At 40.9% G+C, this 14,249-nt stretch overlaps 4 protein-coding genes across 4 annotated transcripts; all 4 read right to left on the reverse strand.

Annotated features, from left to right (window-relative positions):
• Positions 1 to 439: 439 nt before the first annotated feature.
• On the reverse strand, positions 440 to 4,322 carry LOC131108489 (uncharacterized). Its single transcript, XM_058059461.2, has 2 exons — positions 4,069 to 4,322; positions 440 to 2,251 (listed from the first exon to the last, which is right to left on the reverse strand). The coding sequence occupies exons 1-2, from the start codon at positions 4,262 to 4,264 to the stop codon at positions 522 to 524; spliced, it is 1,926 nt and encodes a 641-aa protein (XP_057915444.2). The 5' UTR covers positions 4,265 to 4,322; the 3' UTR covers positions 440 to 521.
• A 646-nt stretch (positions 4,323 to 4,968) lies between these two features.
• Positions 4,969 to 6,705, reverse strand: LOC131108498 (uncharacterized). Its single transcript, XM_078790616.1, has 2 exons — positions 6,510 to 6,705; positions 4,969 to 6,254 (listed from the first exon to the last, which is right to left on the reverse strand). Exons 1-2 carry the CDS (start codon positions 6,703 to 6,705, stop codon positions 5,002 to 5,004), a joined length of 1,449 nt encoding a protein of 482 aa, XP_078646742.1. The 3' UTR covers positions 4,969 to 5,001.
• A 1,203-nt stretch (positions 6,706 to 7,908) lies between these two features.
• LOC131108495 (uncharacterized) lies at positions 7,909 to 11,098 on the reverse strand. The gene is made up of 3 exons (XM_078790615.1): positions 10,826 to 11,098; positions 8,504 to 9,457; positions 7,909 to 8,419 (listed from the first exon to the last, which is right to left on the reverse strand). The coding sequence occupies exons 1-3, from the start codon at positions 11,019 to 11,021 to the stop codon at positions 7,986 to 7,988; spliced, it is 1,584 nt and encodes a 527-aa protein (XP_078646741.1). The 5' UTR covers positions 11,022 to 11,098; the 3' UTR covers positions 7,909 to 7,985.
• A 626-nt stretch (positions 11,099 to 11,724) lies between these two features.
• On the reverse strand, positions 11,725 to 13,843 carry LOC144898502 (uncharacterized). Its single transcript, XM_078790619.1, has 2 exons — positions 13,571 to 13,843; positions 11,725 to 12,927 (listed from the first exon to the last, which is right to left on the reverse strand). Exons 1-2 carry the CDS (start codon positions 13,764 to 13,766, stop codon positions 11,759 to 11,761), a joined length of 1,365 nt encoding a protein of 454 aa, XP_078646745.1. The 5' UTR covers positions 13,767 to 13,843; the 3' UTR covers positions 11,725 to 11,758.
• Between the last annotated feature and the right edge of the window lie 406 nt (positions 13,844 to 14,249).

The raw sequence follows: 14,249 nt of genomic DNA on the forward strand, positions 1-14,249 counted from the left end.
ATTCATCCGACGTTGGTGGGAACTACTTTTTCTTCCGCCAGCGTAAGTGCAGGTCGTCTTGTTTTTAAAAGGCGCCAACAACGTTTGGGTGTATGCTGCCACCTACTGGAACGGAGTGTGTATCCTTGTGTTACAGACACAAGGGGAACACACATTCAATCCAATCATTTCTATAAATAGAAGCTTCAGTTTATTCAGACATGAAAAATGCATAATCCACGATTAGCTTAGTGCTAATAATTATACGTATTCTGCATCCTGTAAGAATGCTGTATGTAATGTAATGCTGTAAGAAGAGAGACATCTCCCAATCTCTTCATGCAAATATGTCAACCAGGATAGCATTACTTAATCAGGCTACCTCACCAGAGCCACCAAAAGGAGGTAGCGACTATTATGGGATGCTGATGCATGTTGAACAAAAACGGACTGACACATCTTTAAAAGAAAAACATCTTTATTACATTAACAATTCAGAATCAGCAACACAACACTTTCTCATCAGTGAGTTCTCATGTGTTCTACAACTGCTCCTTGTCCGGAAAAGCTTTTGTTGCAGACTGAACATTTGTTTTTTCTCTCGTGTGTATTCTCAAGTGTGCTTTTAAATTACCATTTAGTGCAAAACTTGTACCACAAACTGAACAAGCATATGGTTTCTCGCCAGTGTGGCTTTTCATGTGTTTTGTACAGGTTGATGCGTCACGGAAGCTGGAGTTGCAGATTGAACATGCATATGGTTTTTCTCCCGTGTGTATTCTCAAATGAATTTTTAAATGATATTTGGTGGAAAATCTTTTAGCACACACTGAACAGGAAAATGGTTTCTCGCCCGTGTGTAGAATCATGTGTGTTTTTAATGAATTATTGAATGCAAAACCTGCACCACACATTGAACAGGTATGTGGTTTCTGTATGTGTAATTCCATATGGTTTGCATGGCTTGACTTGTAACGGAAGCTTTTGTTGCAGATTGAACACGCATATGGTTTTTCTCCAGTGTGTATTCGCATGTGTATTTTTAAATGACTTTTGTGTGCAAAACCTCTACCACACACTGAACACGCATATGGTTTTTCTCCAGTGTGTATTCGCATGTGTATTTTTAAATGACTTTTGTGAGCAAAACCTCTACCACATACTGAACAGGCATGTGGTTTCTCACCACTGTGTAATAGCATGTGTATTTTTAAACGACTTTTGTGTGCAAAACCTCTACCACACACTGAACAGGCATGTGGTTTCTCACCACTGTGTAATAGCATGTGTGCTTTTAAATGATCGTTTCGTGCAAAACTTCTACCACAAACTGAACAGGCATATGGTTTCTCACCAGTGTGTCTTCTCATGTGTTTTGCACGGCCCGATGTGTCACGAAAGCTTTTGGCGCAGATTGAACATGCATATGGTTTCTCACCAGTGTGTTTCGTCATGTGTGCTTTTAAGGAATAAATTAATGCAAAACCTGCACCACACACTGAACAGATATGTGGTTTCTCACCGCTGTGTAATTGCATGTGGTTTGCACGGCTTGATTGGGAAGGAAAGCTTTTGTTGCACATTGAACATGAATATGTTTTCTCTCCAGTGTGTATTCGCATGTGGTTTGCACGGCTTGATTTGGAATGAAAGCTTTTGCTGCAGATTGAACACGAATATGGTTTTTCTCCAGTGTGTATTCGCATGTGTGTTTCTAATTTACTTTTATGTACAAAACCCGTACCACACACTGAACAGGACAATGTTTTTTCCCTATTGTGTATGCTTGTGTGTGCTGTCAATTGTACCTTCTCAAAGTTTCTTTTACCACACATCAAGCAGAAGTATGGTTCATCTCCAGTGTGTGCTCTCTTGTGCTCAAAAGTCTGATCACACTGAGCGCATTTCAAGCGTGTGTTGTCAGTGTGACATGTCTGATCAGCTTTAGAGTCTTCATCATCAGTGTCGGGAGAGTGTGATGTCGGGTCGTCACTATCTGATAGTAAAGCTAAGAGGTTGTCTGCTTGTGGTCCTCCACAGTGGTCTCCATCAGCTTCTATTTTCATGTGCTCCGCCTCTTTCTCCTCCTCATGTTCACTTTTGTCCTCATCTTCCGTCTTCACAGGGACACCAAGCACTGGGAACTCCGCCAGTCCTTCAAGATGCTCTCCCTCCTGACTGATTTTGTAATCCTCCTCTTCTTCTGTATTGTGGGGGGGTTCTGGCCTCTCCTCCTCTTCTTTAATGTGCTGAAGATATTCTTTACTGGCATCTGCAGGACACAAGAAGACAAACATGTTTAACAAAAATTGTAAGAAAATTCGATTATATAGAACGGAAGAGTTAACACCTATCCCAGGGGTATTTCTTTGGATTTCCTGTTTCCACAAAAACGGTCTGCCCTGAAGATTCCTAAATGGGTGTCGAATTGAGGATACGGGAGTACTAAATAACCAAACAAATATATGAAAACCAGGGTATTTATTCCTGATACAAACAATACTAAATACAGTCGTCCGGGCTTATTTGCAGTCCCTGTGTGCCTATAAGTAAGCGGTCCTTTGTACAGCGTAGCTGCAAAAAGCATCCTTTCTTTCCATGCCCGCCTTTTTATACATTTCAAGATGGTGCATTGTGTGATTGGCGTTGACTTGTCTCTGTCTTTCTGTCTCTGTGATTTCTTGTGCTGTAAATTAGCCATATCACGCATACCAGATGTCTCCTATCTCGGTCCTCACCCTAGTTCTCATTTTTTGTGTGGGTAACAATCAGTACTTGTGAAACTATGTGTTTGTGATAAACTGTGTACATTGCGTAATAAAACTATGTGCTTGGTTTTAACTTTATTGTTAGCTAGCCAAAATATGAGCAAATAACTTCATAACCCAACTTTATAGGAGTACATAAACGACCATTTATCTTTTTAAAATGTCTCTTTTTTTGGATCTGACACGATGGATTTGGCGTGTTTTGCAACGCCCTCTGGAACAGAGTGTTTTGAGCCATCCCAAACTTTTCTTTCAGGGCTCGCTTTTGTGATGGAAAATTTTGAATTGACAGATATAACTTAGTCAAGTGTTACATTTCAATACAGGGCGTCTCTTTATGCAAATATGTTAACCAGGATACCATTATTTAGTTAGGCCGTCTCCCCAGTAAGTACCAGTAGGGGGTCCTGGAAACATCTGCTGACACCAAAGTGTTACCTTCTGATGATATGGAGAAAAGGGCATTGAGGAAGGGGTTCTTTTGTTTTGATAATGTAATTAATTTACATGCTATCATTATAAAGTAAACACTAAAGCAACACATTGTAGATATGAATTAATGTATTTGTATTAAATACTTTGTTCTTTTCATAATTGAATCACACAAAAATTATGAATGAAAATCAAATTAATCAAACCCTGTAGGTCTGGATTTGGAGTTGTCCTCCAAAGTAGAAAATTCCCGCAGAAATTTTGATGGGCTTGCAACCTGTGCTGTGAACCTCGGGCCCGGTGTCTGCTGTGTCACGCTGCCGAGCAATGCCGTGTGTACATTACTTCAGGAATTTAGCAACAAAGCTAACATGATAACAGTTATTGTGGTAGCATCTAGCAAGAAGGCACCAGGTCCCAAAAGTGTTAAGGCAGTCCCATAGTGTCCTTACATCATGCCATGTGTGAATTTGCCTTGAGACATGAGTAAATTAGCTAAAATGCTAACGCCTAGCAAGAGAGCATCAAGTTTAGAAAGTGCCATGGCTGTCCTATAACCTGCCCTTCATAATGCCATGTGTGTATTTGCCTTGAGGCATGAGTAAATTAGCTAAAATGCTAACAGTTATCATGCTAGCGCCGAGCAAGAGAGCATCAAGTTTAGAAAGTGCCATGGCTGTCCTATAAGCTGCCTTCATAACGACATGTGTGTATTTGCCTTGAGACATGAGTAAATTAGCTAAAATGCCAACATGATAACAATTAGCATGGTAGCATTTAGCAAGAAACCACCAAAATGCTAACAAGTTAACGGTGCTATAACGCACTTTGGGTAGAGTTCTAACACTAGAATATAAAGTTAGTAAACATGAGTAAGAATGAAACAAACCTGCTCTGCGTAACACAACTTGAGGCTGTTTGAAAACAGCGTCTAGTATTTCACGTTGTCTCCGGTTCTCCTCTTTTGTTCGAGTAAGTTCCTCCTCGTACCCTGCTATCGTGCTCTCGAACGCTGCGAACATTTCTTCAACGGCCGCAGTTAGTCGCTGATTCACCAACGCTCTAAGCGTTTGAACTGCACTCATTTTCCACACACTAGCACTTGACTTTTGCTTGGCGAAGAATCGACAGCTCCCTCGTCCTCTTGTTAGCAACCGGGAAAGTTAAGATACCCGGATGAAGGGGTTGTGTGCGGATTGATACTGATATGTTGACACTTCCGGTACGAGATATTTAGGTTCTAAAATAGATTCTCCAAACAAAATACACTCTGATACGTTAGCCATGTATAGCATCAACATTAGAAAGTAAGCACATTATTAAGAATGTTTAATTCATCCGACGTTGGTGGGAACTACTTTTTCTTCCGCCAGCGTAAGTGCAGGTCGTCTTGTTTTTAAAAGGCGCCAACAACGTTTGGGTGTATGCTGCCACCTACTGGAACGGAGTGTGTATCCTTGTGTTACAGACTAACACAAGGAGAACACATACATTCAATCCAATCATTTCTATAAATAGAAGCTTCAGTTTATTCAGACATGAAAAATGTATAATCCACGATTAGCTTAGTGCTAATAATTAGATTCTGCATCCTGTAAGAATGCCGTATGTAATGTAATGCTGTAAGAAGAGAGACATCTCCCAATCTTTTCATGCAAATATGTCAACCAGGATAGCATTGTTTAATCAGAGCCCCCAAAAGGAGGAAGCGACTATTATGGGATGCAGACGCATGTTGAACAAAAACAGACTGACACATCTTTAAAAGAAAAACATCTTTATTGCATTAACAATTCAGAATCAGCAACACAACACTTTCTCATCAGTGACTTCTCATGTGTTGTACAGCTGCTCCTTGTCCGGAAAAGCTTCTGTTGCAGATTGAACATGAATATTTTTTTTCTCCTGTGTGCATTCGCATGTGGCTTACATGGTTTGATTTGAAACGAAAGCTTTTGTTGCAGATTGAACACGAATATGGTTTTTCTCCAGTGTGCATTTGCATGTGTGTTTTTAATTGACTTTTACTAACAATACCGTAACCACACACTGAACAGGTATATGGTTTCACAGCACTATGTAATCGCATGTGTCCTCTTAAATAATCATTTCGTGCAAAACTTCTACCGCAAACCGAACAGGCATATGGTTTCTCACCACTGTGTATTTGCATGTGTGCTTTAAAAGGAGAATTTAGAGCAAATTTTTTACCACAAACTGAACAGACATATGGTTTCTCACCAGTGTGACTTTTCATGTGTTTTGCACGACATGATGTGTCACGAAAGCTTTTGTTGCAGATTGAACATGCATATGGTTTCTCACCAGTGTGTTTAGTCATGTGTACTTTTAATGATCGAAGGAATGCATAACTTGCACCACACACTGAACAGGTATGTGGTTTCTCATCACTGTGTAATCGCGTGTGGTTTATAAGGTTTGATTGGAAACGAAAGCTTTTGTTGCAGATTGAACACAAATATGGTTTTTCTCCAGTGTGTATTCTCATGTGTCCTTTTAAACCACGATTGTGAGCAAAACCTGTACCACACACTGAACAGGCATATGGTTTTTCCCTAATGTGTATACCTGTGTGTACTGTCAATTGTACCTTCTCAAAGTTTCTTTTATCGCACATCGAGCAGAAGTATGGTTCATCTCCAGTGTGTGCTCTCTTGTGCTCAAAAGTCTGATCACACCGAGCGCATTTCAAGCGTGTGTTGTCAGTGTGACATGTCTCATCAGCTTTAGAGTCTTCATCATCAGTGTCGGGAGAGTGTGATGTCGGGTTGTCACAATCTGATAGTAAAGCTGAGAGGTTGTCTGCTTGCGGTCCTCCACAGTGGTCTCCATCAGCTTCTATTTTCATGTGCTCCGCCTCTCTCTTCTCCTCAGGTTCACCTTTGTCTTCATCTTCCGTCTTCACAAGAACACCAAGCACTGGGAACTCCGCCAGTCCTTCAAGATGCTCTCCCTCCTGACTGATTATGTAATCCTCCTCTTCCTCTTTATTGTGGGGGGGTTCTGGCCTCTCCTCCTCTTCATTAATGTGTTGAAGATATTCTTTACTGGCATCTGCAGGACACAAGAAGAAAAAACATGTTTTATAAAAATAGTAAGCATGGCCAGGAGAACTTCTTTGGATTGCAACCTGTACTGTGAACCTGTGCAATGCCGTGCGTACATTACTTCAGGAATTTGGGCTGCTCTGCTATGCAGAGCCTGCATTGCAGTGCAGGCCCATAATTAAAGTGAAAAAAACACACTACAAGCTGATCCAACTAACACTAGAATATAAAGTTAGTAAACATGAGTAAGAATGAAACAAACCTGCTCTGTGTAACGCAACTTGAGGCTGTTTGAAAACGGCGTCCAGTATTTGACGTTGTCTCCCGTTCTCCTCTTTTGTTCGCGTAAGTTCCTCCTCGTACCCTGCTATCGTGCTCTCGAACACTGCGAATATTTCTTCAACGGCCGCAGTTAGTCGCTGATTCACCAACGCTCTAAGCGTTTGAACTGCACTCATTTTCCAAACACTAGCACTTCGTTTTGCTTTGCGAAGAATCGACAGCTCCCAAGTCCTCTCGTTAGCAACTAGGAAAGCTAAGCTACCCGGATGACGTGACTGTGTGCGGATTGATACTGTCATGTTGATACTTCCGGTACGAGATATTTAGGTTCTAAAATTGATTCTCCAAACAAAGTTTACTCTGATACAATAGTTATGTATAGCATCAACAAGAACACATTTAAAAGTAAGTACATTACTAAGATTGTCTAATTCACCCGACGTTGGTGGGAACTACTTTTTCTTCCGCCATTGTAAGTGCAGGTCGTCTTGTTTTTAAAAGGCGCCAACAACATTTGGGTGTATGCCGCCACCTACTGGAACGGAGTGTGTGTGTATCCTTGGGGCGAGAACTTGTGTTACAGACTAACACATACATTCAACCCAATGCCAATCACCACTCTATAAATTCATTTCAAAGTGTTCCTTTCGTGTTAATGTAAAATATAAAGTTAGCAAACATATGGGAGTAGGAACGCAACAAACCTGTTCTGCGTAGCACAGCTGGATGGAGTCGTTGACGTCGTCGCTCGTTCTCTTCTTTTCTTCGAAAAAGTTCCTCCTCGTACTTCGTTCTTTCAAACAATACAAATATTTCTTCAAAAGCCGCAATTAGTCACTGATTCACCAACACATTTGCACATTTTCACAAACTCTCAACACTTTACACCCGCACTTGATCTCAGCTAGCGATGCGTTGATAACTTCCGCGTCTCTTCGTTAGCAACTAGCAAGCTAAGCTAGCCGGGAAAGCTTCAGTTTATCCAGGCATGAAAAATTTATATTCCACGATTGACAAAAGTTCAAACATAGTAATGAAGGAATTAATACAAACCTAAAGACGACACTGTTCGCTTAGTGCTAATTAATTAATTAGCCTTTCAATGATTGCTACTTCCAGTAACACACACCTATATTCTAGTGCAATACTGCCTCACTCAGGTATAGTTGAGTCATTACACATTGTCCAATAAAGTGTATGCTGTCATTCAGTGAGTGACGCTCTGTCACAGCTTTTAAAAAGTTTTTATTATATTTAAATGGTAAAGGCATGTAATAATGTTGTGCTACACAAACAACAATGATGCCACATTGTATATGTCATGTTTTCTGCTGTGATGCAAATGCATGTTGAACAAAAACGGACTGACACATCTTTGAAAGAAAAACAACTTTATTGCATTGACAATTCAGAATCAGCAACACAACACTTTCTCATCAGTGAGTTCTCATGTGTTCTACAACTGCTCCTTGTCCGGAAAAGCTTTTGATGCAGACTGAACATTTGTTTTTTCTCTCGTGTGTGTTCTCATGTGTACTTTTAAAGCATCACTTCGTGCAAAACGTGCACCACAAACTGAACAGGCATATGGTTTCTCACCAGTGTGGCTTTTCATGTGTTTTGTAAGGCTTGACGGGTCACGAAAACTTTTGTTGCAGATTGAACATGCACATGGTTTCTCACCATTGTGTATCCTCAAGTGCATTTTTAAATGATATTTGGTGGAAATTCTTTTACCGCACACTGAACAGGAAAAGTGTTTCTCACCCGTTTGTGTTCTCATGTGTTGAAGTTTTTCTTGGCTGATATAGCTTTGGTTGTACAATGAACATGGTTTTCCCTCAGCGTGTATTGCTAAGTGTTTTTTTAAATGAGCTTTTTGTGCAAAACCTGTACCACACACTGACATGGAAAATGGTTTCTCACCAGTGTGTCGAGTCATGTGTGCTTTTAATAAACAATTGAATAGAAAACCTGCACCACACACTGAACAGGTATGTGGTTTCTCACCACTGTGTAATCGCATGTGGGTTGCACAGGTAAATCGGTAACGAAAGCTTTTGTTGCAGATTGAACATGAATATGGTTTTTCTCCAGTGTGTATTGTCAAGTGTGTTTTGAATTCCCTTTTACGTACATAACCTGCACCACACACTGAACAGGTATATGGTTTCTCATCACTGTGTAATCGCATGTGGTTTGCACGGTTTGATTGGTAACGAAAGCTTTTGTTGCAGATTGAACATGAATATGGTTTCTCTCCAGTGTGCATTCGCATGTGGTTTGCACGGCTTGATTGGTAACGAAAGCTTTTGTTGCAGATTGAACATGAATATGTTTTTTCTCCAGTGTGTATTCTCATGTGTCCTTTTAAATCATGATTGTGAGCAAAACCTGTACCACACACTGAACAGGACAATGGTTTTTCCCTATTGTATATGTCTGAGTGTCCTGTCAATTGTACCTTCTCAAAGTTTCTTTTATCGCACATCGAGCAGAAGTATGGTTCATCTCCAGTGTGTGCTCTCTTGTGCTCAAAAGTCTGATCACAATGAGCGCATGTCAAGCGTGTGTTGTCAGTATGACATGTCTGATCAGCTTTAGAATCTTCATCAATAGTGTCGGGAGAGTGTGACGTCAGGTCGTCACAATCTGATAGTAAAGCTAAAAGGTTGTCTGCTTGTGGTCCTCCACAGTGGTCTCCATCAGCTTCTATTTTCATGTGCTCCACCTCTCTCTTCTCCTCAGGTTCACCTTTGTCCTCATCTTCCATCTTCACAGGGACACCAAGCACTAGGAACTCCGCCAGTCCTTCAAGATGCTCTCCCTCCTGACTGATTTTGTAATCCTCCTCTTCCTCTTTATTGTGGGGGGGTTCTGGCCTCTCCTCCTCTTCATTAATGTGCTGAAGATATTCTTTACTGGCATCTGCAGGACACAAGAAGAAAAAACAGGTTTTCCAAAAATGGTAAACAAATAAGATTAAATAGAACAGAAGGGTTAACACCTATCCCAGGAGTACTTCTTTGGATTGCAACCTGTTCTGTGAACCTCGGGCCTGGTGCCTGCTGTGTCACACCGACCAATGCCATACGTACATTACTTCAGGAATTTAGCAACAAAGCTAACATGTTAAAATGCTAACAGTTAGCATGGTTGCAACAAACAAGAAAACACCAAGTCCCAAAAGTGTTGAGGCAGTCGCATAGTGTCCCTACATCATGCCACGTGTGAATTTGCCTTTAGACATGAGTAAATTGCCTACAATGCTAACATGCTAACGGTCATCATGCTAGCACCTAGTAAGACAGCCTCAAGTCCCAAAAGTGTTAAGGCAGTCCCATAGTGTCCCCACATCATGCCATGTGTGTATTTGCCTTTAGACATAAGTAAATTAGCTAAAATGCTAACATGCTAACGGTCACCATGCTAGCACCTAATAAGACAGCCTTTAGACATGAGTAAATAGTCCCATAGTGTCCCTACATCATGCCACGTGTGTATTTGCCTTTAGACATGAGTAAATTAACTAAAATGCTAACAGTCATCATGCTAGCACCTAGCAAGACAGCCTCAAGTCCCAAAAGAGTTAAGGCAGTCCCATAGTGTCCCTACATCATGCCATGTGTGTATTTGCCTTTAGACAGGAGTAAATTAGCCAAAATGCTAAAATGCTAACAGTCATCATACTAGCACCTAGCAAGACAGCCTCAAGTCCCAAAAGTGTTAAGGCAGTCCCATAGTGTCCCCACATCATGCCACGTGTGTATTTGCCTTTAGACATGAATAAACTAGCTAAAATACTACAAAGTAAATAAGGGAATGGAACTATGTAAAGTAGTATATTAAAATAAAATAAGGTACGAATACAGATGACAGTAGAGCAAAAATATAATAGCAAAGCAAGTAAAATATAATGCAAAACCCTCCATCTCGTGCTGTTGTAAAAGAGATGTTGTACAGCATATACATACATGTGCATATTGATTTAGTGCAGTGGCAGTTAGTGAAGTGAAGCACACACTTACAGTCCATCGTGTAGCTAAACAGCAAGAGTAAGATGAGCCATTGACTGCTGCTTTGCAGCTGTCATTGGGGGCCTGCATTGCAGTGCAAGCCCATAATAATAATAGCTAAACAGCAATAGTAAGATGAGCCCCTACTGACCAGCAAAACGAGCTGTGGCAAACCCTGCAGTGTATCCGCCCTCCATTGACATGTGCTATAAACGCTCTTTGGGTAGAGTTCTAACACTAGAATATAAAGTTAGTAAACATGAGTAAGAATGAAACAAACCTGCTCTGCGCAACACAACACGAGGCTGTTTGAAAACAACGTCCAGTATTTGACGTTGTCTCCCGTTCTCCTTTTTTGTTCGAGTAAGTTCCTCCTCGTACCCTGCTATCGTGCTCTCGAACACTGCAAATATTTCTTCAACGGCCGCAGTTAGTCGCTGATTCACCAACGCTCTAAGCGTTTGAACTGCACTCATTTTCCACACACTAGCACTTGACTTTTGCTTTGCGAAGAATCGACAGCTCCCTCGTCCTCTCGTTAGCAACTAGGAAAGCTAAGATACCCGGATGAAGTGGTTGTGTGCGGATTGATACTGATATGTTGATACTTCCGGTACGAGATATTTAGGTTCTAAAATAGATTCTCCAAACAAAATACACTCTGATACGTTAGTCATGTATAGCATCAACATTAGAAAGTAAGCACATTATTAAGAATGTTTAATTCATCCGACGTTGGTGGGAACTACTTTTTCTTCCGCCAGCGTAAGTGCAGGTCGTCTAGTTTTTAAAAGGCGCCAACAACGTTTGGGTGTATGCTGCCACCTACTGGAACGGAGTGTGTATCCTTGTGTTACAGACTAACACAAGGAGAACACATACATTCAATCCAATCATTTCTATAAATAGAAGCTCCAGTTTATTCAGACATGAAAAATGTATAATCCACGATTAGCTTAGTGCTAATAATTCGATTCTGCATCCTGTAAGAATGCCGTATGTAATGTAATGCTGTAAGAAGAGAGACATCTCCCAATCTCTTCATGCAAATACGTCAACCAGGATAGCATTGTTTAATCAGAGGCCCCAAAAGGAGGAAGCGACTATTATGGGATGCAGACGCATGTTGAACAAAAACAGACTGACACATCTTTAAAAGAAAAACATCTTTATTGCATTAACAATTCAGAATCAGCAACACAACACTTTCTCATCAGTGACTTCTCATGTGTTGTACAGCTGCTCCTTGTCCGGAAAAGCTTCTGTTGCAGATTGAACATGAATATTTTTTTTCTCCTGTGTGCATTCGCATGTGGCTTACATGGTTTGATTTGAAACGAAAGCTTTTGTTGCAGATTGAACACGAATATGGTTTTTCTCCAGTGTGCATTTGCATGTGTGTTTTTAATTGACTTTTACTAACAATACCGTAACCACACACTGAACAGGTATATGGTTTCACAGCACTGTGTAATCGCATGTGTCCTCTTAAATAATCATTTCGTGCAAAACTTCTACCGCAAACCGAACAGGCATATGGTTTCTCACCACTGTGTATTTGCATGTGTGCTTTAAAATGATGATTTAGAGCAAATTTTTTACCACAAACTGAACAGGCATATGGTTTCTCACCAGTGTGTTTAATCATGTGTACTTTTAATGATTGAAGGAATGCATAACTTGCACCACACACTGAACAGGTATGTGGTTTCTCATCACTGTGTAATCGCGTGTGGTTTATAAGGTTTGATTGGAAACGAAAGCTTTTGTTGCAGATTGAACATGAATATGTTTTTTCTCCAGTGTGTATTCTCATGTGTCCTTTTAAACCACGATTGTGAGCAAAACCTGTACCACACACTGAACAGGACAATGGTTTTTCCCTATTGTGTATACCTGTGTGTGCTGTCAATTGTACCTTCTCAAAGTTTCTTTTATCGCACATCGAGCAGAAGTATGGTTCATCTCCAGTGTGTGCTCTCTTGTGCTCAAAAGTCTGATCACACTGAGCGCATTTCAAGCGTGTGTTGTCAGTGTGACATGTCTGATCAGCTTTAGAGTCTTCATCATCAGTGTCGGGAGAGTGTGATGTCGGGTTGTCACTATCTGATAGTAAAGCTGAGAGGTTGTCTGCTTGCGGTCCTCCACAGTGGTCTCCATCAGCTTCTATTTTCATGTGCTCCGCCTCTCTCTTCTCCTCAGGTTCACCTTTGTCTTCATCTTCCGTCTTCACAGGGACACCAAGCACTGGGAACTCCGCCAGTCCTTCAAGATGCTCTCCCTCCTGACTGATTTTGTAATCCTCCTCTTCCTCTTTATTGTGGGGGGGTTCTGGCCTCTCCTCCTCTTCATTAATGTGCTGAAGATATTCTTTACTGGCATCTGCAGGACACAAGAAGAAAAAACATGTTTTATAAAAATAGTAAGCAAATAAGATTAAATACAACAGAAGGGTTAACACCTATGCCAGGAGAACTTCTTTGGATTGCAACCTGTACTGTGAACCTGTGCAATGCCGTGCGTACATTACTTCAGGAATTTAGCAACAAAGCTAACATGCTAAAATGCTAACAGTTAGCATGGTAGCAGCTAACAAGAAAGCACCAAGTCCCAAAAGTGTTAAGGCAGTCCCATAGTGTCCCGACATCATGCCACGTGTGTGAGTAAACTAGCTAAAATACAACAATGCTAACATGCTATTGGTTATCATGCTAGCACCTAGCAAGAGAGCCTCAAGTTCAGAAAGTGCCAAGTCGGTCCTATAACCTCCCTGCATAATTCCATGTTTATTTGTCTTTAGACGTGAGTAAATTAGCTAAAATGCTAACAGTTACGCGCACAAAATGGGAAGATTAAGATATAATAATATTAATAGCTAAACAGGAATAATACGATGGGCTGCTCTGCTATGCAGAGCCTGCATTGCAGTGCGGGCCCATAATTAAAGTGAAAAAAACACACTACAAGCTGATCCAACTAACACTAGAATATAAAGTTAGTAAACATGAGTAAAAATGAAACAAACCTGCTCTGTGTAACGCAACTTGAGGCTGTTTGAAAACGGCGTCCAGTATTTGACGTTGTCTCCCGTTCTCCTCTTTTGTTCGCGTAAGTTCCTCCTCGTACCCTGCTATCGTGCTCTCGAACACTGCGAATATTTCTTCAACGGCCGCAGTTAGTCGCTGATTCACCAACGCTCTAAGCGTTTGAACTGCACTCATTTTCCACACACTAGCACTTGACTTTTGCTTGGCGAAGAATCGACAGCTCCCTAGTCCTCTCGTTAGCAACTAGGAAAGCTAAGATACCCGGATGAAGTGGTTGTGAGCGGATTGATACTGATATGTTGATACTTCCGGTACGAGATATTTAGGTTCTAAAATAGATTCTCCAAACAAAGTTTACTCTGATACACTAGTTATGTATAGCACCAACAAGAACACATCGGAAAATAAGTACATTATTAAGAATGTCTAATTCACCCGACGTTAGTGGGAACTACTTTTTCTTCCGCCAGCGTAAGTGCAGGTCGTGTTGTTTTTAAAAGGCGCCAACAACGTTTGGGTGTATGCTGCCACCTACTGGAACGGAGTGTGTATCCTTGTGTTACAGACTAACACAAGGGGAACACATACATTCAATCCAATCATTTCTATAAATAGAAGCTTCAGTTTATTCAGACATGAAAAATGTATAATCCACGA

Source organism: Doryrhamphus excisus, linkage group LG5 (assembly GCF_037039965.1).
Source record: "Doryrhamphus excisus strain RoL-2023G ecotype Guam linkage group LG5, RoL_Dexc_Guam_v1.1, whole genome shotgun sequence".
Lineage (NCBI taxonomy): Eukaryota > Metazoa > Chordata > Actinopteri > Syngnathiformes > Syngnathidae > Doryrhamphus > Doryrhamphus excisus.

Bases quoted from the DNA above. Each gene is read 5' to 3' on its own strand.
- LOC131108489 (XM_058059461.2), bottom strand. From the start codon at position 4,264: ATGAGTGCAGTTCAAACGCTTAGAGCGTTGGTGAATCAGCGACTAACT. The intron at 2,252-4,068 runs GTTTGTTTCATT...TGTGTCCTGCAG, and splicing joins AGTTGTGTTACGCAGAGCAG to ATGCCAGTAAAGAATATCTT.
- LOC131108495 (XM_078790615.1), bottom strand. From the start codon at position 11,021: ATGAGTGCAGTTCAAACGCTTAGAGCGTTGGTGAATCAGCGACTAACT. The intron at 9,458-10,825 runs GTTTGTTTCATT...TGTGTCCTGCAG, and splicing joins TGTTGTGTTGCGCAGAGCAG to ATGCCAGTAAAGAATATCTT. The intron at 8,420-8,503 runs GTTTTCTATTCA...TGTGTGGTACAG, and splicing joins CTGTTCAGTGTGTGGTGCAG to GTTTTGCACAAAAAGCTCAT.
- LOC144898502 (XM_078790619.1), bottom strand. From the start codon at position 13,766: ATGAGTGCAGTTCAAACGCTTAGAGCGTTGGTGAATCAGCGACTAACT. The intron at 12,928-13,570 runs GTTTGTTTCATT...TGTGTCCTGCAG, and splicing joins AGTTGCGTTACACAGAGCAG to ATGCCAGTAAAGAATATCTT.
- LOC131108498 (XM_078790616.1), bottom strand. From the start codon at position 6,705: ATGAGTGCAGTTCAAACGCTTAGAGCGTTGGTGAATCAGCGACTAACT. The intron at 6,255-6,509 runs GTTTGTTTCATT...TGTGTCCTGCAG, and splicing joins AGTTGCGTTACACAGAGCAG to ATGCCAGTAAAGAATATCTT.